This window comes from Tenrec ecaudatus, chromosome 15 (genome assembly GCF_050624435.1).
Source record: "Tenrec ecaudatus isolate mTenEca1 chromosome 15, mTenEca1.hap1, whole genome shotgun sequence".
NCBI lineage: Eukaryota > Metazoa > Chordata > Mammalia > Afrosoricida > Tenrecidae > Tenrec > Tenrec ecaudatus.
In genome coordinates, this window is record NC_134544.1 from 59,838,621 (window position 1) to 59,858,271 (window position 19,651).

Here is a 19,651-nt window from a genome sequence, read left to right on the forward strand (position 1 = left end):
ACTTAACTTTTACAGAACTGTTTCTTTTCGTGACCTTGAGGCAACTCTAGAAGCGAAGACTCCAAGTGGAATTGTGTGCGGGGAAGGGGGGGTGCATTAAGACATGCACCATCACCTCCTCTAGCAGCCCTCTGCTTTGCTGGACCCCCTCGGGCAAGTTCTCCGTGTACTGAACAATTCATTGTAAGGCCAGCAAAGAAGTCACAAATGTGAACCCACTAACCTAAATGGAAGCCATTTATAGAAAGGTCCTGAGAAATTGAGACTCAAAGTCGTGAAACTTCAGCGCAGGAAATAAATAATAAACATATCCTCAGCAATTGCTATATAATTCAAACTTGGTGGGGGGCGTGTTTTTCTTTTCAGTGTTGCCCAGATCTCAGGCACTTTCTCCCCACAATGCACCAACAACCCCCAACCCCAGCCAAGTTTAGGACCAGATTTAGGAGGGTGGGCAAGAAGGTAAGGCTTTCGGGTACACACAGGGGCAGCTCTGCCCGGTCCGGTAGGGTCGCTATGAGTCAGTCAGGCTGGACGGCAGTGAGTTTGGCTTTGGGAGGTGGGAGGGTTAGAAGCGTCGGGGGGCGGGGAGGGGGGAGAGGACGTACAAAGGGCTTTCGCTCCAATTCAGAATTGTGCTGTTGTGTTCCGGTTTGAAGTCGCTCACCAGTTTCTTCCGGATTTGTTCGAGCGAAAGGTGTGCTTTGGCCGGATCGAACTGGACTGATAGCTAAAGCGAGTTTAAAGCGCGCCTTTCCGCCCTCGCAGACTTAAAGAGGCCCCTGGTTCTCCCCGACGCTCCCCCTTTCCCGGTCAAGTTTGCTTTCAAGCGGTGAGTAAGCTCGTTGCACCGCTGGGTTTTCACCTCGCTTTCCCGGGAATCGTCGTAATTCGCCAAGCTCACTCAGCTGCAGGTTATCCGTGTGTGCCTACTGAGAGCCACCGCGGGAGGAGGAAGCGGTGCCGGCGGCGGGGCGGGCCGGGCCGGGCCGGGCCGCCGGCGGCGAGTTGGGCGGCTCCACGCCCGAACCGCCCGAGCAGCTTTCGAAGTTCGCAAACAAAGCGTCTCCCGAGCAACCGCCGGGCCCCAGACGCCGCCCCGCCGCCGGGCTCCTCCTCCCGCCGGCGCGCGGCCGCCAATCCCTGCCCCCAAACGGCCCTTCGAAAGGGCCGCAGCGGCCGCTAACGGGCGGCCCGGCCCCCGCCCCCCCGCCCGCTTCCGGCTCCCCGAACACGCGCCCCGCGCCCGGGGCTGCTGCGCCCCCAGGTCGGCCCCAAGCCGCCTTCAAGGGGCGCTTTCCTCCGCGCTCGTTCATTTCGGGTCCTGGAACTGGAGACCCCCGAGCCTGTGCGCACGTGTGTGCGCGCGCGCGGTGGGCAGGCGGCCCCAATTTCCAGAGTGACCCCTCAAACGAGTCCAGAGCCAAGCCCGCCCTTTCCAGCGTCCGCCGTGCTTGCACGGGCCGCCCCGGCGGAGGACGCTCCCAAACAAGCAGCTCACGGCCCGGCGCTGACGTCGGCGCGACCTGATTTGCGTTTGGGGTTTGGGGGGAGGCTTAGGGAAGGCCTAGCCGCGGCGTGTGACAGGTCGTGGGCTTCCAAACAAGGGCGCACCAGCCCGCGGGGCGGGGCCCCCCGCAGCCCCCGTGTCTTTGCCGCCAGGGTCCGCTCACCCCTGAACCCCGGACGGGCCCTCCTAACTGTCAACCCAAACAGCGCTCGGGAACGTGCGCGCACGTCCCGGCTGGTTCTGTTGGAAACACGGCGGGGAGGTCCCGGGTCCAAAAGGAGGGCCCGTCCGCCGCGGCGGGAGAGCAGCGTGTCGTGGCCTCTCCCACCGAGGCGGCAGCTGCCCCCCCAGGCCGGAGGGGGAGGGGGTGTCGGCCCGGAGTCACCGCGGGGAGACGGGCATGTGAGCATGACAAGCGTCTGTCTGCGCCCGGCTCGATTTCGAAACTGCCCTGCGATCCAGCCCGGAACTCGCAGCTGGGGCCGCGGGCGGTGCTGCGCCGCGTCCCCCGAAGTCCCCGCGGAGGGTGCGCCGAGGCCCGCGCGCGGCCCCGGCCGCCGCTCCCGCTGAACAAAGTTGGTTCTAGTCCGCGACACTTTCCCTGTGGCGCCCCGCCCCTCGCACACGCGGCGGCCGCCGCCGGGACCGCGTGGCCCGGGGCAGCTGTCAACCGCTGGAGCGGCCGTTGGGGCTCCCCGGGGTGGAGGAGGGGCTGGGCGACTCCGCGTCGGGAATCGGGACGCGCCCGCGGCCGGCCGGGAAGCCGAGCCCCGCGGAGCAGGCCCGGGGCCGCGAGAGTGCGCGCGGCGGGCGGGCGGGCAGGAAGGATGGAGTGTGTCGGTCCCCACCCCCGCGCCGCCCCCGCCGGTGACGGGTGACAGCGGCCCGGCGCGCGCGGCTCCGGGCTCGGGTCCCTGGCGCTGGCGCTGGAAGGTGGCGGGGGAGGGGCGGGCAGCGGGCGGGCGGGGGACGGGGCGGGCGGCGGCGGGGGGCGGAGGCAGGCCCTCCTGTACCTTCCCTCCGCGCCGCGCACTCTGACAGCGCCGAGGTGCGCCGCGCAGGAGCCGGGAACAAAGGAGCCCGCCAGGCTGGGCAGCGAGCGGTCCGGCCGGCGGCCAGGAGATCCCGGCCGGAGGAGCCCCGAGCGCCGGAGGAATTCCATCCCGGGACCAGGCGCCGGCGACCCGAGCGCGGGCTTCGTCGTAACGGCTGGAGCCCCGCCGGGAAGTTCCCGGCGAGTCGGCGGAGCGGGAGGACCCCGCCGGCGCCGTCCTCCCGGCGCCCGTGGCCCCCGGCCTTGCCTCCCGCGGGCAGTGGAAAGCCAGCATGAAGGGAAAGCGAGGTGAGCCTGCCCCGCTGCCCCGCGCGCCGTGCCGTTCGGGCGCGACCGCCTCCCGGGACGTGCCGTCGGAGGGCCCGGCCCGGGGGACGGCAAAGTGCGTTTTCGGACTTTGCCTGCCGGCGCCCCGGGCGAGCGGCCGTCCCGTGGGCGCCCGGCGTGGGGCTGCCGTGGACGCTGTCCCCCCCGAGCTGCGGCGGGGGCAGTGGTCGAAGAGCGGGCGCTGCACGCCGCTGGCCCGCGTCCACGCACACGCTCCCGTCCTGCTGGTGCCGCCGCCACTTTCACGGTCGCCTCCGCGCAGGCTGCGCAGGGCGGGGGGCGCGGAGCCGCGCTGCCTCCTGGCGGGGCGCCCGTCGGGGCCCGGGGCCCCGAGAGTCGGGAGCCGCCGAGGCTTTGTCTGGGCGCTGGGCTCCCACGCCCTCTGCTTTAGGAATGCGGGGCACTGCTTTGTCGCGGAGCCGCTGGCCTTGCGGACCCCAAAGGGCGCTCAGGTGTAAACAGTTTTGGGAACGTCGACTTTAAAGAGAAAGACAGGAAAAGGCTTGTCTTTAAAAGTTTCCTCCTTGGGGCAAGATGAGGAGTCGGGACTTGGGCGAGCGTCTGGAAGCGGCGTGCGATTAAAACGTGCTCGAGTGGGACGGACAGGCGAGGTTTTTCTGGACCGAAAGCGACTGTCATTGTTTCCCCGAAGCGTGCTGGAAGCTTTGCAAGTGAAACTTTGCGTCAGGCTGGTTTAAAGCAACCGAGACCCAGCCAGCCCGCGGGAGGGCCAGAGAACGCGCCCCCGGGCGGGGAGGTGCCCGGGGTGCCCCGTCGCGGGCCGGGCCGGCTCGGCTCTCGGGCTGCGACTCGCGTGGACGGTTCGGAACCCCCGGGCCCGGGTCGGGGCCCCAGCGCGCATGCCCAGTGGCTGGCTGGAGTTCGTGAAGCTCCGCGTCTCCGCATTCTTTCAGTCCCGCTTCCAGAAGCCCGCTGCACGGTGCGGCGGGGACACGTGCGGGGGGGGGGCTTCGGCTACGTTTATACCTGGGGGGCGGCGGGAGGGGGGGGGTCCGCTCGGCGGTGTGAAAGCCTTGTGACAACAGGTGGCAGTTGACCGGGCCCGGGTCGTGGGAGCGGGGGCTCCCGCGCCGCCCCCCCCAAGACCCAGGACGCGGGGAGTTCGCTTGACTCCCCGGGGAGGGACGGGACTCCCGACTCGCCTTTGTGAGGAGGGGCTCTCGGGGGCCCGGAACCCGCCTCTGCGCCCCCCCCGCGCCGGTCCGGGGCTGTGGGGCGCCCGCGGGGACGGGCCGGAGCCGAGTCACGGACACGCGGGAAGGCTGACGTGGAGCGGGTCCCCGGGCCCTCCCGGGGGGCGGACGCTGGGCGCAGGCCGGGGACCTCCAGAACAAAAGCGAGCCCTCGGCTTCCCCCGCGCTGGGCCCCGCCCCCGCCCCGTGAAGTCCCTTGGAGGGGGAGGGGAGTCCCTTCGTGGGCTCCGCGAGAGACCCTGCCCGCCCGGCCGCCCGGTGGGGTGGTCTGATTGTTTTTGAAAGTCGGTGAAAATCTTGTGACTTTGATTGGAAAACAAAGGCTCCACCGACCGGCCGGCGGAGGCCAGCATGGGAGAAACTTGTGGGACCCCCGGTAGGAAAAGCGCCTCCTTCTCCCCGGCAGAGCGCCCGGGTGGCTGCTCGCGGGCCCTGCAGGGGAAGGTGGAACTCCGGCTTGAGCGACCCCCTCGCCGCCCCCGCGGACACCTTCGGTCCAGTGCCTGGGGTCTGACTTAAACTCTTCCTTGTGCAGATCCCTCTGTAGTTTCTGTTTCGTGCGACTGGGGAAGCCCCCAGCTCGCTCCCGGGCGGCGGCGGGATCCGTGCGCGCGTCGGCCTAACATCCCCCTGCCTGTGGCTGCAGTGGAAAGCCAGCCCGCCCCCGCCCCGTTTTTAAACATGTAAGCAATCCACGAAGTTTGGAAACAAGTCGCAACCGGGAAACTTTTCAAAAGCTCTTACAATAGGAAATGACTAACGAGGAAAATTTTTCTGTTTTTCTAAGTGGAGCCACCCTCGGTAAGGGGGAGTTTTAATGAAAACAGCCCTGACAGAAGCGAACGTGGTTTTGCTGAAGTGAAGGCTCGGCCGGCACAGCCGAGAACCGAGTCTGAACTTCCTGTTACTGCTTCAGCTCTGTGCACACAGTGGAGGTATTTGTTAGGGGTTCAGTGGCCTGGCATTCATTTATTTAAATGAACTGAGGACAGAGGAAAGTCACGCTGGAGTTTGGTGTTGCTTAACTGAAGCCTGCTTTTGTGTCCCGTGTCACTCACCTATTCAGAGAGATCAAGCTTCATGGCCAACCAAGAGAGCAGATCAAAGGGCAGCATTCAGTTTTTGTGTGTTTTGTTTGTTTCCAGCTCTTATTACCAACATAGAGTTTGGGACTCCACTGTCCCATGAGCAAGTTTTCACGCGTTTTCATGGTGAAGATAAAAGGGGGGTAATAATAACCTTGGGAGGAATGTCTCCTTTTCAGACCTGTGAGAGCTTAAGCAAATTGCTTTATTCAATTTTTCTTTCGTTATTCAATTACGTGGTACCTTTATAAGTTGGGTTTCATTAATTGGAAAAGCAAAAGGAATTCATTTGCAATCTGAAGGCTTTTTACTAATAATTCTTCAACTACATTTTAGTGTGGTGTTTGAAAAGTGCCCAGTTTCTCAACTGTGAAAGCAGTTTCAGTTTGAAATGCGCCTTTTAAAAACTTACGGTTGAAGGATCACTACTTCTGTTGTTTTAACAGTTAAGTCAATCCTTTGTGAAGGAAAACTTCAAAAAACGTGGTGGTTAAACTTGGGTTCCTGGTTTGCTTTATTACAGCTGTAGTTTAAGCCTGGGGCTAAAGCGAATTTGCAAGATCACTCTCTTTTGTTAGAACTTGCATTACTTTGTCTTCGGGAAAAGTTCTGCCTCCGGTGGGCACTTCCTCCGGCAACTTCTGCCCCCTGCAGTCCAGAACTAGAACTACACTTACCAAGTAAAGTCTGAGCCAATTAACCCCTGAGCCATCAACTAATCTTTGGAGAAGTAAATCTTTTCAATTTCATTGTGTTAACATGCTGTAGAAGGGTCGTTGAAAGTGTTTCTTCTGAAAAATGCCGTAGACGGGTCAGTTTTAGAAGTTTCTTAGCAAAAAGTGAAGCTGAGAAAATATCTTTAATTTTGTTATTTTAATTCATTTCCTTAATATGGAAATGTTCGAATGTGCAATAGTTTGTCATTCATTTATAGAGTTTAAATTCTAGATTACCCTTAAAAAAGACTATATTTCTTTAGACATTCAAAATTGCTTTACCATAGTTTTGAGATGTGAAAGGTTTAACACCATTTGTTATTTAAATTTTTAAAAGTTCACAATGAGCCTTAGCTGCCTGTCTTTTAAGAGCCTAGGTGAATTTGATCTGCGACCTAAGTCTTCTCTATAGTAGAGAGGGCCAGGTGGAACTGTGGATTAGGCCATCAGGCTGTTCCCCGCAAGGTTTCAAGGGAACCCATTTTGGGACCCCTTCACGGGGTCACTGTGAGTTGACCTTGATGTGATGGGTGTGGTTTGGTATCAAACTCACAATTTGCTGCCATCAAGTTGTCTCCGAGTCACCGCAACCCTTTCGGTGTACATTAGGATGGAAGGACTGACTGAAAGCCCAAGAGTGTCAACTTCAGGGGTTTTACACCACTTTTCTTTGTCCTGTAACAACTTAAGACTGAGTCCTGCTTATTGATAGGTTCACACTAAGTTGACAGCTAAACTTTCATGCAAAATTTTTGTTTTACATGATCTTTTAAACTCATTTTACTGGGTGCTTACAGCTTTTATAACATGCATACATCAGTTTCAAGCATATTTGTACATAGGTTGCCATTAAGACAGTTGTGGTGACCCCCAACCATAAAATTATTTTCATTGCTACTTCATCACGGTCATTTTGCTACTGTTATGAATCATAATGTAAGTCTAATGTGACCCCTGTGAAAGTGTCATTTGACACCCCCCAAAATGGGTCACGACCTACAGGTTGAGAACCGCTGTTCTAAACATTTACTTTGAGCCCACTTTTCCCTCCCTGCCACCCTCATCACCCCTTGATAACTTTCAAATTATTATTGTTGTCATGTCTTCCTTCACCCATGTTTCTGTGGGGGAGGCAATTAGACGTTGATCATTATGATCCCTTCCAGATTTCTAGTTTTGACCAATTGTAGACTAATGATTAGGAAAGGACCCAGAAATTAGCACAAAACCAATTTTAACATGTATTTTATCATGAGTACTGAGCCAAGTTTTCAATTCTGTGTGTTGAGGGCGGGGGAAATGTAAAATGGTTTCCTTGTATTTCAGAACTGCAGTGGGAGGAGGAGGAAGGATCGCATCTAAATTAGGGTACTCAAGGCTTTTCCTAGCGGACAGTGACCTTACCCTGTTCCTTTTTCACATGTGGCAAGTTCTGTTCACTTTTGGGGGCAGTTTATTCTGTTGGATTGGATGAAAGACTTTTCTGGGCATTCCTAAGGAATGCAGGAGGTGCTTTTCAATCCTATAGAGAGTTGAGTAAGACCAGGCTTCTGACAGGTGGTTCTGTTCTGTGCTGTTAGTCAAACTTCACCCGTACTTCAGGAAGGAAACCCATGCGTCCTCTGCCTAGCTTCTAATAGTTACAGAAAGGGTCTACCGAGTGGTCCACAGAGTGCTTGCAGGAGGTGCTGTGCTGACAGAGCCCTTGACATTTGGCCTTTGTCCTTTCCTAGGTGTTGTGGTGGTTTCTGGCAGTGAGACGGAGGATGATGACAGCATGGACATTCCCCTGGACCTCTCCTCTTCCGCCGGCTCAGGCAAGAGGAGGCGAAGAGGCAACTTGCCCAAGGAATCTGTCCAGATTCTCCGGGACTGGCTGTATGAACACAGATACAATGCTTATCCCTCAGAGCAAGAAAAAGCATTACTATCCCAACAAACACACCTATCAACACTACAGGTAAGGAGCACCAGACCAGCTTGTGTGGTTTTTCTTTTCAAAGACATTTACAGCACTTCTGTATGTCAAACCCCCTCAGCTCCTCTCCCAGTCGACAGCAACAAAAGGCAGGTATAGTTTATTGTAAACAGGATCATTGCTAAAAGCTAATAATTAAACAATACAGCTACTTAAAGAAACACTTGACAGTCATCTGTCAAATAGCATTTCCTTTAGCAGCTAAAAGAGCCTACCTTTATGCAGCAAACATAAGAAAGAGTAAACCTTAGCCTCACCCAGGAAACTGGTTTGATATTTAAACAAGGCCAGACCTCAGTGAGGTAATCATGTTCTGTCTGTTGACACAGTCATGTGAGCTGGGGGAAACTCAGTAACCGGTAGGAGCTGGCCCTTTCATACAGGAAAGGCTTTCCTGTAGTTGATTAACCTGACTGCTGGGGGTAGTAGACGATGGGTTTATTTGGAAGAAGTTAAAAGGTAAAACCTCTCCCTAAAATAATTATCTGACATCGGAGAATTAATGGGGTTTTTTCACCCTCTTGTAAAGATGATGAGACAAAGGGGGGGGGTTGTATGAGAAGAGGGGGAGGTTCATGACAGGAAACAGCTCTCTCTTCTCTTGGCTGGGATCAAATGCCTTAAAGTAGCTTGGTGAGCTCAGATAGGCCTTTCCATGCCTTCTGTAATACAAAGAGAGAGGTCAGTGAGGCGCCCCCTCGGTTCTCAGAAAGTGTTAGCCGAGTGAATGAACACAGTGTTTGTTAAAGCATACCAGTGTTAAAGCATACCCATATGGTTTCAGGTCTGTAACTGGTTCATCAACGCCCGGCGCAGGCTCCTCCCCGACATGCTGAGAAAGGATGGCAAAGACCCCAATCAGTTCACAATTTCTCGCCGTGGGGCCAAGATTTCTGACGCTAACTCGGTGGAGTCCGTAATGGGCATCAAGAACTACATGCCAGCTTTGGAGGAGAGTGTGTTTCATTCCTGCACAGCCGGACCAAGCCCCACCATCGGGAGGCCACTTTCTCCTAAGCCACCATCCCCGGGATCCATTTTGGCTCGGCCATCAGTGATCTGCCATACCACGGTGACTGCGTCGAAAGATGTGTCTTTCTCGCTCTGCCAGCCAGTAGGTGTGGGACAAAACACAGATCTACAGCAGATGGCAGCCGGCAACTTCACAGACCCCTCGCTCATGTACCCAGAGGACAGCTGCCAATCAGGACCAAGGACGAACACGCAAAGTGGTCTTTTCAACACTCCCCCCCCAACCCCACCGGACCTCAACCAGGATTTCAGTGGCTTTCAGCTCCTGGTGGACGTGGCCCTCAAACGGGCTGCGGAGATGGAGCTCCAGGCAAAACTGATGGCCTAACCTTTCCAAGCAGAACACTTGTCAAAAGGGTCATGATTGCCGGGATGATGGCGAGACGAACTGCATTATTTTATATATTTTTTTATTAATATTTGCACATGGGATTGCTAAGTGAAGCTTCCTGTTACTCAGATGTCTTCAATGGGATACAGTCATTCCAAGAACTACAAACTCAAAACTACTGTAGAAACAAAGGGTTTTCTTTTTCATTGTTTCTTGGTAGATTATTCATAATGTGAGATGGTTCCCAAGATTATGTGATTTTTTTTTTTCCCTTCTCTCCCTTTCCTTTGTGTGTGTGCGTGTGTGTTGGTGTCTTCAGATTGTGCAATACTTAGAGAACTTATCACATCTTCTCATTCCGATGTGGAACAGGATGCCCACATACTAATTAATAAATTTTCTATTTTCCCCCCAAACAAGTATGAATCTAGCTGATTTGATGATGCTTCTTTTTTCATGACATAATAAACATATTTTCTTTAAAAATTACTGTAATGTAGACTATTTTCTTGAGCGGGGAGGTGCTTTTTTAACAACAAAGTAGGCATCCAGCACTTCACAGGAAGTTGGGTAGGGTGAGTGTGAGTTGGGGGTTGTCACCATCCCTTTGAAGAACTGTGGACAGTAAGCCGGTCTATATAAACAGGATGTGTGATATTGACTCGACATGAGGCTTAGGAGGCCCTTCAATCTTAAAACTGCATCGTTGTATCAGGTTTGTTTGTTTTTTTTGTGATCTGCACCTTTTAAATTATAGCCAATATAGGAGGTCTTGAAGTAAACACCAACCCCCAAATCTTTCCGCACTGCTTCTTTGTTGCTTATAAGATGGCCTTGGCTCCTGTGCGCTGGAATGTTGATTAAATTATCCACGAGTCGCTTTGGAGAACACCTTAAAGTATTTCCTGAAGTTCCAAAGTAATCAATCAGTGGAGTGCTGTTTATGGTGGGCCTGTTAATTAGGTACAGGTTTTCCAAGGTTCCAGTTTGCAGAAAGAAAAGAAACAGTGCTGTACGCCAGTGGAGTTGTTGGGACAAAAAGTGTTTCTAATACCAGGATGTGTAGGTGGGAACTGGGGTTGAGAAGCTTGTTCCATGTCACAAGACCAGTCTTTGTAGCTGTGCTTGGTGTGAGGTTTCTTTGTTAGTCCTCTTCCACCCCTGCCTCAGCTGTGATTGGTGTGTTTCTGGAAATCGAGCTTCGGTGTTTACAGGTAGGAAGGTTTCTGGAACCCTGTTTAGAAAGTTCCTACTACAGAAAGGGCTTAACTTCATTGTTTTGTAAGTGAAAGTAAAAAAAACCTGACAACCACAAGATGTAAGGCAAAATACATGAGAGGAACATTGATCTCTGGTTTCTGAGAGCTGCAGCCATGAATGGACCCGACTTGAAAAAAGGCTCAGAAATAAATACAAACCCCAAAGGAAAAAATGACAAAAATGAGAGGCACTAAGGATTCTTGCTGGTGCTGTGAGGCATTTAAAGAAAGGGGAAAAAGCAAGTTCAAATGAAAAAAAGGTTTAAACGAACATTCACCCTAACATCTGTATGTGTAAGAATGATCTTATTCTCTCTGAAGTTGGTGGCAGGAGAAGCAGGGAGGCCATCAGCTCTGACAGTGATCCACACCTCAGCACAGAGCCCTGTGCGAAGGAGCTGTGGTGGCATAGGGGGCTAGGCATTGGGTTGCTAACCAAAAGGTCAAGAGTTGGAACCCACCAGCCACTGTTGGAGAAAGAGTCTAAAGATTAGTCTTGGAAACCTGAGGGAACAGTGTTAATACGCCCTACAGGGTTTGCTCTGAGAATCCATGGCAGTGTTTCTGAATCAGAATTTATCAAGTAGCGAGTTTTTCATTTGTTTTGAATATTTGGTTTGTGAGGTGTATAAAAGTCCCCGTTGATAATAACCGGATCATAATATATGGACACCCCTTTTAAAAATTCCTTTAGAACAAATAAAAAATTCCCATCAAATCCAAATATAAATTATCTTTATTAGCGTTATTATTGGCATATTTTTTGACATTTACCATTAACATTTTTGTTTAAAGTTCATATCTTAGATTGGAGATAGTTGGGTTTTATTATGTAGTATAACAATCTTTGCCTTTTAATTGGTTTTGTCCCTTTATATTTAAATTGACAGCTTGGATTAGGTTTACCATAACCTTCCGCCCTGATATCCTTTCCTACTTTTTTGAATTAATCAATGTTTGTTACTATTTTAATTTTTTTATATTGACTTATCTTTTAATTGGTTGCTCTAGGGGCTGCCGTATATTTCCTCAACGTGGCAATCTTCTCAGGGTTAATATTACACAACTTCCCATTACACAGAACTGTGTAAGAATATAATTTGTCTCTTCCATTTTTTTATACACAGTTACATGTATGATAAAACCAACCATAAATGTTAGAATTTTTGCTTTAAAGAGGTTCATGGCTTTTTTTTTAAGGCTATATATGTGAACTTTTCTATTTCAGGTACTATTTCTGATAAGTATGTGTTCCTACAGATCCGAGCACCCAAACTCACTGCAATGGAGTAGATTACAACTCATAGCAACCCTGTAAATTGGCAGAACTGCCTTTCTGAGTTTCCGAGACTGGGAGTCGAAAGCCTGGTCTTTCTCCTGAGACAAGGCTGCTAGTTTCTGATGAGACATCAAATGCTGCTGAAACCTAATGGAATGCACTTATGCTCTTGACCCCATTATGTCACCTGAGGTACTGTGACATCATCTTGCCCTGTCCGATGTCTCTCTTCACCCACTTTTCTGTTGTCCGTCTCCCAGGAAGGACGTCACATGTAGATTCTTGTAATCGGTTTGCCCTTTCCAACGTACCCTCCCTTTACCCTCTTGGTAGCGCCACTCACACCTCTCGTCCTGAAGGGATCATCAGTCCTGGATTCCCTGTGTTTCCAGTTCCTATCTGTACCAGTGTACACCCTCTGGTCTAGCCAGATTTGTAAGGTAGAATTGGGATGGTAGTTGGGCAGGGGTGCGGGAAGCATTTAGGAACTAGAGGAAAGTTGTATGTTTCATTGTTGCTACATCGCACCCTGACTGGCTCGTCTCCCTGAGACCCTTCTGTGAGGGGATGTCCAGTAGCCTACAAATGGGCTTTGGGTCACCACTTCGCACTCCTCCCTCATTCACTATGATAAGATTTTTTTGTTCTTTGATGTCTGATACCTGATCCCTTCTGCAGCTCCTGATCCCACAGGCTGGTGCGCTTCTTCCATGCGGGCTTTGTTGCTTCTCAGCTAGATGGCCGCTTGTTTACCTTCAAGCCTTTAAGACCCCAGACACTGTATCTTTTGATAGCCGGGCACCATCAGCTTTCTTCACCACATTTGCTTATTTACCCGCTTTGTCTTCAGCGGTTGTGTTGGGAAGGTGCCAACTCCATCTTTTCTACCAGCTCCCCACCCCCACTTCACAACCCCCTCCTTGGAATCTCAATCCACTCAAGACTTTCTCTTCCCTCTAGCCTTTGGAGGAATGAATAATGCTCCCAAGCCAAGAGCCATAAACTTGATGCCCTCTTGTATCTTTTAGGCATAGGCAATTCTCCAGTTCAATTAGTTTCTTTTTGTATTTAATTTTTTTGGTTCACAATTGTTTTAGTTGGGGTGGGAGTGTGTGCGGAGGAAGAGGATTTCACCATCCTTTGAATTAGACTTTACCACTTTAAACTCTGCATTTTGGATTCTGACATTTATCTGTACATTGGAATCTGGACAACAAAAAAATTGGTAGCCTGGGCTGGGAATTTTCAAAGCATCCCTGAGTGTTTTTAATGCACAGACAAGTTTGGGCACTACCTAAAGGAAGCTGCTGTCTTTTCTTCTTAATCAGAAAACTGGAAGTTGAGAATTTATCCTTTTTCTAGGATTTAGTTTGTACAGATTTGGTTTTATTTTTATTTAGGAATTATGAAAATTTTGTAAAAGAAACATTTAAAAATGTCTACTGCTATTGCAGTGTGTATAAACGGCCCTTTAGCTCTTCTCGGGGCTAGGGCATCCCCCAGACAACATAGTGTGTTGTAGAATTAGTTTATCGCTTGTTCAATTAGTGATTAATGTAAATGTGCTGTTTTTCTCTGGAGTCAGACTGTGGCATTCATTTGGTGCTTATATTTTGGTGACACCAAGCCTTTAATAAGTAGACCTGAAAACAGGGAAGGATACTAAACATCCATTTGTATCAAACCAAAATGTGAGGTGTGCCTCTGGAAACCCTCCCCGGGGCAAAGAGCAGTGTTCAAAGATCGGAGTTTCAGATCTCATTAAGCCCTTTAACAGCTGGCTATGTTAAATCTTGATTTCTAACGACAAACTTTGTTCTTAAACAGACCACCTTCTAGGCTGAGTGATGATCCAGAGGCTCTAAAGAAAATACACAACCAAGGCCTTAGGCTGTAACTTAGGGTTGATGGCCAAATAGAACTGGTGACAAGAGAAGCTAGGGAAACAGTGCCAGCCGCTCACCAAATGTCAAATAAGCAGGTTTTTAAAAATTTAATGCACTCATTTTAAATAAGCAGTTTTCCAATACATGTTTTTTAGACACAAATAGACGATCTTTAAATCAAATCCCATTGTGGACATTTACTCAGATTTTGAAGAACTTATTTAGAAACGCATAGTTCATTGGCATGCAGATTAGGAAGATGTCACTCTAGAGGTAAATTGATAACACTAGAAAGCTTTTCCAGTGTTCTTTTAAAAAAGTATCTTAAACTGTTAACATTCCTTGGGTGGGAAATGCCTCGGTTCTTAGCTTCGCACGAGAAAGAATTCATGCCGAAGCCTGGTTTGTGACCCAAGTGGGTTTTTAATCAAAGGACTGAAGAAGTTTCGGGTTTTACAGTCACAGAACACGGACAACTTTGTGGGACTGCACACCCGCAGGTGGTAGCCTGAGGCCAGAGAGATGGCCAGCCCAGTGGGTGCCAGACAGGAGCCACAGGTGGAGAAGGCCTGGGAGTCTCAAGGTCAAGGTATCTGAGGCTTCTGGCTAGGAGGCGTGGTCGAAGGTACTGGTTGACCCCATTGGCTGAATTAAGCCCCCCTGGGCCTAATTTGGGCTGGCCAGGTGTGCCACCCACCTGGTGGGGGTGGGGGCTGAATTTGGAGCATGCCCAGTTAGTCTTTATGACTGGCTAAGGCTCGCCTGATTCTCTTCCATCCTCCTGTGGGGTGCCTTCAGGCACATGGAGGGACAACTCCCATCCCTGTTCTGCTACCTGGTTAGGTTTCATTTTACTATCTCAGCTGACATTTCACACTTAGTGAAAAGACATCTATTTTGCTGCTAGGTGGGAGTGACACTGTGTGGTGGGTAAGGTTAAGGTCCCACTCCTCTGTGCTAAGATTCTCAGTGGTTTGACAGGCAAAGAGGTGGTCCCCCTCCATTTTGACACGGCCATCTTCATGTAAAGCTGATTTCCACGTAAGAACCGAACCACGCTGCTAAACGAGGAGTAGCTGTACAGTCGTTATAGATACAATTACCCGAACTCAATCAAATACATTTTGGCCGCTGCTACCTGATATCAGAACCCTGACCCGCTGCTGTTGAGTCCATTGTGACTTACAATGACCCTACATAGGCTTTCCAAGCCTGTAAATCTTCTGTGAAGCGCAGATAACCTCAACTTTCTCCTTAGTAGCAGCTGATGGGTTTGAACCAGGCATCTGTAGTCAGCAGTCCAACCCTTTCTGGACAGTGCCAGATAACTGATATGGTCACTGAAATTTACGGGCTTACAATAGAGCTCTTCTGTCTCCAATCATTGCTAATATGTATCTTTAATAATCAAAAGAAATTCTTGCCACTTAAATCTTGATGTGAGCATAAGGCTTTCTGAGACTAAATTGAGTGTCATACAGAAAAAAGTCTTTTCAATTTCCAGATACTTCCCCCCCACAATTATCTCATTGCCTTTTGATGTTGGTTTAAAAGTTCTTCCCATTATTTTGGCATTGAAATTTGCATTATTAAGGTGATTCTGAGAATTATATGAGTCAGCACTTTTCATTTTCTCCGGATGACAGCTTATATGTACACAGAATCTATACAATCTGGACCATCACTAGTTTTAGATTCTCTAACCCTTCCTTCCAAGAGAATATTGTTTTCTGACATTATGTTGCAATATACTAAGCCCACTGCTAAAATGGAAATATTGCTTTGGGAAAAGAAATGATATACTTTTTTTTTAAAACAATTTATTAGGGGCTCATACAACTCTTATCACAGTCCATACATATACATACATCAATTGTATAAAGCACATCTGTACATTCTTTGCCCTAATCATTTTTTTTCTCCTCGAAAAGATATATTATTGATCACTTGCTATGTGGTAGGAACTCTGCTACTTGTGTATCTATCTCATATAGTACTCAACTTTGATGAAAGATATGATTCCCATTTTATGTCTGAGGGAACCAAGGCGGGTAAAAAGTTCCACTTATCCTTGCCCTCTACCATAATGGAAGCCCCGCTGGTTGGCAAACTCTGTCTTTGCACCTCAGTGTGCTTGACTTGAGCTACGTGAAGCAGTCTCTGATTTTATTACACTACTCAGTGAACTCCAATTTTGGTAGTTGCTTGGCAGGATCCTATATGAGTTTTCCTTTCCAAATATGCCCATTTATTTTTCTACTGTTTGTTAGCCTCCCCCCACAGCCCCTGCAAAAAAAAAACAAACCACATGCACACACACAAAAAACTCCAGCCCCCCTTTCCTCACTCCATTTCCCTTTGGTCAAGTTGGCTTCTCTGGGAGACACAGGATCTGACGCATCCTCTGGTTTCCTAAGTCTTTTGACTTAGTCAGTGCCCCACATCTTGTAGACCTCACCAATGCCAGGAGATCTGCTGTGTTGCTCTCGGCCTAAGGATTAACAGTCTATTACTCAGTATTTCACTTCCCGTCCTAGGTATCAGCTTTCGGAGTCTGCAAACTTGGACTACATTCTTTTAAAGAAAGTTTCTGGGGTTTTTTGGTTGTTGTTTCTTTTTAGTGCAAAAAATAAATATAAAATTTGTTAAAACACCTACAATATTTTAAAGATACCAGGAGTAATACAGTTCACAAACCCAGTCTCTGGGTTTTTTATAGAGAGGTATTTTAGCAGCTAGGGCTAAGCTTGTGCTGCCCTTCTCAAGCCTTTTTGCTAGGGCAATCATCCAAATAGAGGAGGGACGGCCTTTCTAAACGTCATCTAGTAACTCTGGCTGGGTTCAATCCCAGCCCTTTTCAAATAAATGTCGGGATTTCTGGCAAAACCTTACTCATCTCTTAATTTGATCCAAATCCCAACCCAACCTAACCGACTGCCGTGGAGTCTGAGCGTCCACAGTTGGAAACTCTGGACTATCAGCCGCCTGCCACACCTGGCTCTCTAGGGGCCGCTTCATGGGTGCAAACTCTCCAATTGTGTTTGCTGCCCAGCACTTCAACCACGGTGCCGCCAGGGGCGCGCCTTTCATCCCAGCCACATCCACTTTTGGGGGTTGGGATGGGTGCGTGAAGAAGACATTGCATGTTGATTCCAGGCAACGATCTTAAACCAAAGAGCCTCCGTAGAATAGATGAGGAAATAAATGGCCTCTCCTTTGGAGACCCCAAATCACGGGAGTAAACATACTGCCCCCTCCCCACCCCATGAAGAGATTAACTTGATTTCTTAAAATGTGTTCCTCCTCGCCAGGTGCTACACTGAGTCACCAACTCCTGTTAATTTGAACCTGCTGAGGGACCTTTGACCCGCTGGCTCAGCCTCAGCTGGCCTCGGTTGGGAAACATCAAAAGAACCGCGAGGCGGGCGCTAATCTCAGCCTTCCTGGGTCTTTGCGTTCACACTCCGGCTGGTTTTCCTGGAAGGGCGGTTTGCACCTGATCCTCCCTTGCTTTATGGATGATGGGAGGGCCTGCAGCCGCCAGTGGATGGGGGCTCTCCCCTTTGTAACTCACTGCCCAGGGGCACTTGCAAAGGCATCCCTGTGGGTATGGAAATGAACTCCTGGGGCGGGGTGAAACGGAAAGTAGCAATTTGGAGGAATTCTCTGTTCTTGTGCAAATGGCCCTGGGGCCTAACCCTAAAATTACCTGTTCAAGTCTGCCCTGATGTGGTGCCTCAGAAGAAAGTTCTGGTTATCTACTTCCAAATCATCAGCCCTTGGGGCCCGGCCCTGTTCTCACACACAGGCCTGCGGTGAGTCAGAACTTGGGGACCACTGAGGTGCTTTATCAAGCAGGCTAGGAAGTGTGGGGAATACACCTGTGCTGGGCCTCACACAGTACTTGCAGGTGCTATGAACTGGGGCTCCGACATCAGAGTGGGAACCATCTCAATATCCAAGGGTGGTCAGTCGGATAACATGGGTATTTTTAACAGTTGGACTTTCACAGTTTTTTTTTCTGTTTTAGGTCAATATTTCCCATTGGACTTTATTCCTTTTTGGATCCCTTACGATTTTGATGTCCAGGATCTTATACCCCTAAATTTAGACTTAAAAAAAATTTTTTTTTAAAGCTTTACTTTTTGCCTTGCATTGAGAGGTATTTTCGAACTACAGAGGGTATAAGAGGATAAGAATTAAATTTACGCCTGCGTCAAGCAAGGTATTTGGCATCTCTGAGCGTTGGTTGCGGACTTTGGACGGGTCGTCAGGAGAGCTCAGTCCCTGGAGAAGGACACCCTGCTTGGGAAAACGGGGGAGCAGTGAAGGAGACCCTCAATGAGCTAGATTTGGGTCGCCATGGCTGCAGGCATGGGCTCAGGCAAAGGACCCATTGTGCTGACAGTGCGGGACAGGGCAGTGTTTCATTGTTGTGCACGGTTCCTATGGGTCAGAACCCACTCAACAACACGCCTGGGCTTTTTCATCTCTAAATTTGGTTAGAAAAACAAACAAAACAAAAACAAAACCAAATAACTAAGTTCCAGTACAGCTGAGAGGGTTAAATTGGGAAACAAAACAGATTTTCCTATGTCTGTAATCTGTCCTTGCGTCTTAGAGTGAATTTACCTCTGTGCATCCACCATTGATTTCCTGTTCCCTGCCTCAGCCTCCTCCCCAAACTCTGCCCACTGTTTTCTAACACTGTTCTCAGCCTTCGTGTGGCCCCTGCTTGCTTCTTTGCCAGGTTGGGATATAGAGGAGTTGTCTGGAGGCTGTAAGTTTAGTAAGCAATTTTTAATATTGTAAAGAAACCAACAATAACAACCACCCCCTGGAATCATCCCCACAAAGTTTACAATAATGCCCCTTCTGAGTATGAAAGGGCTATCACCTGCGGCCTCCGAGGTTGCTGTCTCCTCCTCCCTCTGGGCTCATGTGAACAGACAACTCTTACGACATTTCCTTTTGTCTGTTGTGACACTTATACAGACTGAAACTCCTGCCAGATGCCAAATACAGAACACTGAGCTCAGATTGAGAAGACGTAAGTGTAATCTCAGGGAACTCGACTAACTTTTCTGGGCTAGTTTTCACAGTGACATGAAAGGTAGAGGTCATTGCAGGATTAGCTAGAAGTCTGCATGACTCATCCCAAACCGCCTCACAGGATCCCTTCCACAGAAGGTCTGCATGACTCATCCCAATTCCAACTCACATGATAATGAGGTGCACAGCCAGGGATTGCCAGACCAGACATTGTGTTGGAATAAAGACCAACCAGGATACATGAATAAGAGCCGGGCAGCAGGGAAAAGGCTGAGGCAAGTCAATGGGGTCTTGCCACCTGTTCCTTGTATCATCCAATGTCATACTCCTAGCTGGGGTCATTACCCTCAAGCCATGAGGTGACCTGCTTGGTGCTGGATGCTTGCTTTGATTATTAAATCTTTGTGCCACTTACTGTCTTGTGTGGACTGTCTTGTGTGTGTGGCTCCTCTGTTGTGGCGGCTTTTCTTCAGGAAGAACAGCCCAGCGACATCGACTTGTGGCACATGACTATTAGATCGTCTCATGCCTTTGAACTCTGACATTTTAAGGACATAATACTACACGCAGATTGTTTTTGTTGTTGTTGTTGTTCAAGGATCGTTTGTTGGCCTTTAGGAGTGTTTTCCAGTCCAGTCTGTTGGGGCACCACACCCTGGCCCCAAAGTCCACTTTCAGCATTCCCTGGGGACCTTGTCGCTCCATTCCCTTGCTGTTCCGCTGCACTCCCCCAGTGCTTTGCCTCGGTGTGGTGGGATCAGGTCAGGTGCAATTCCCACACTGTGTCTCCGGTGCTGTCCCCTGTATTGCCCTTGGTCACTGAGGGGCATCATGTCTCATAGTGGGGCCAGCCATGTTGTTCTCTCTGTGGACTGGCTGCTCTAATCAGGAACATCATCCTCACGGCCTGGTGGGCCAGGCTGTGCTC

At 49.9% G+C, this 19,651-nt stretch overlaps 1 protein-coding gene across 2 annotated transcripts; it reads left to right on the top strand.

Moving 5' to 3' along the window:
- The first annotated feature begins 702 nt into the window (after positions 1–702).
- TGIF1 (TGFB induced factor homeobox 1) lies at positions 703–9,736 on the top strand. 2 transcript variants are annotated; one of them, XM_075532619.1, is made up of 3 exons: positions 703–832; positions 7,640–7,866; positions 8,669–9,736. In XM_075532619.1, the coding sequence occupies exons 2-3, from the start codon at positions 7,684–7,686 to the stop codon at positions 9,242–9,244; spliced, it is 759 nt and encodes a 252-aa protein (XP_075388734.1). In that variant the 5' UTR covers positions 703–832; positions 7,640–7,683; the 3' UTR covers positions 9,245–9,736. The 2 variants fall into 2 exon arrangements, with proteins under 2 accessions (XP_075388734.1, XP_075388733.1); XM_075532618.1 differs by lacking the exon at positions 703–832 and adding an exon at positions 2,513–2,852.
- The last annotated feature ends 9,915 nt before the right edge of the window (positions 9,737–19,651 follow it).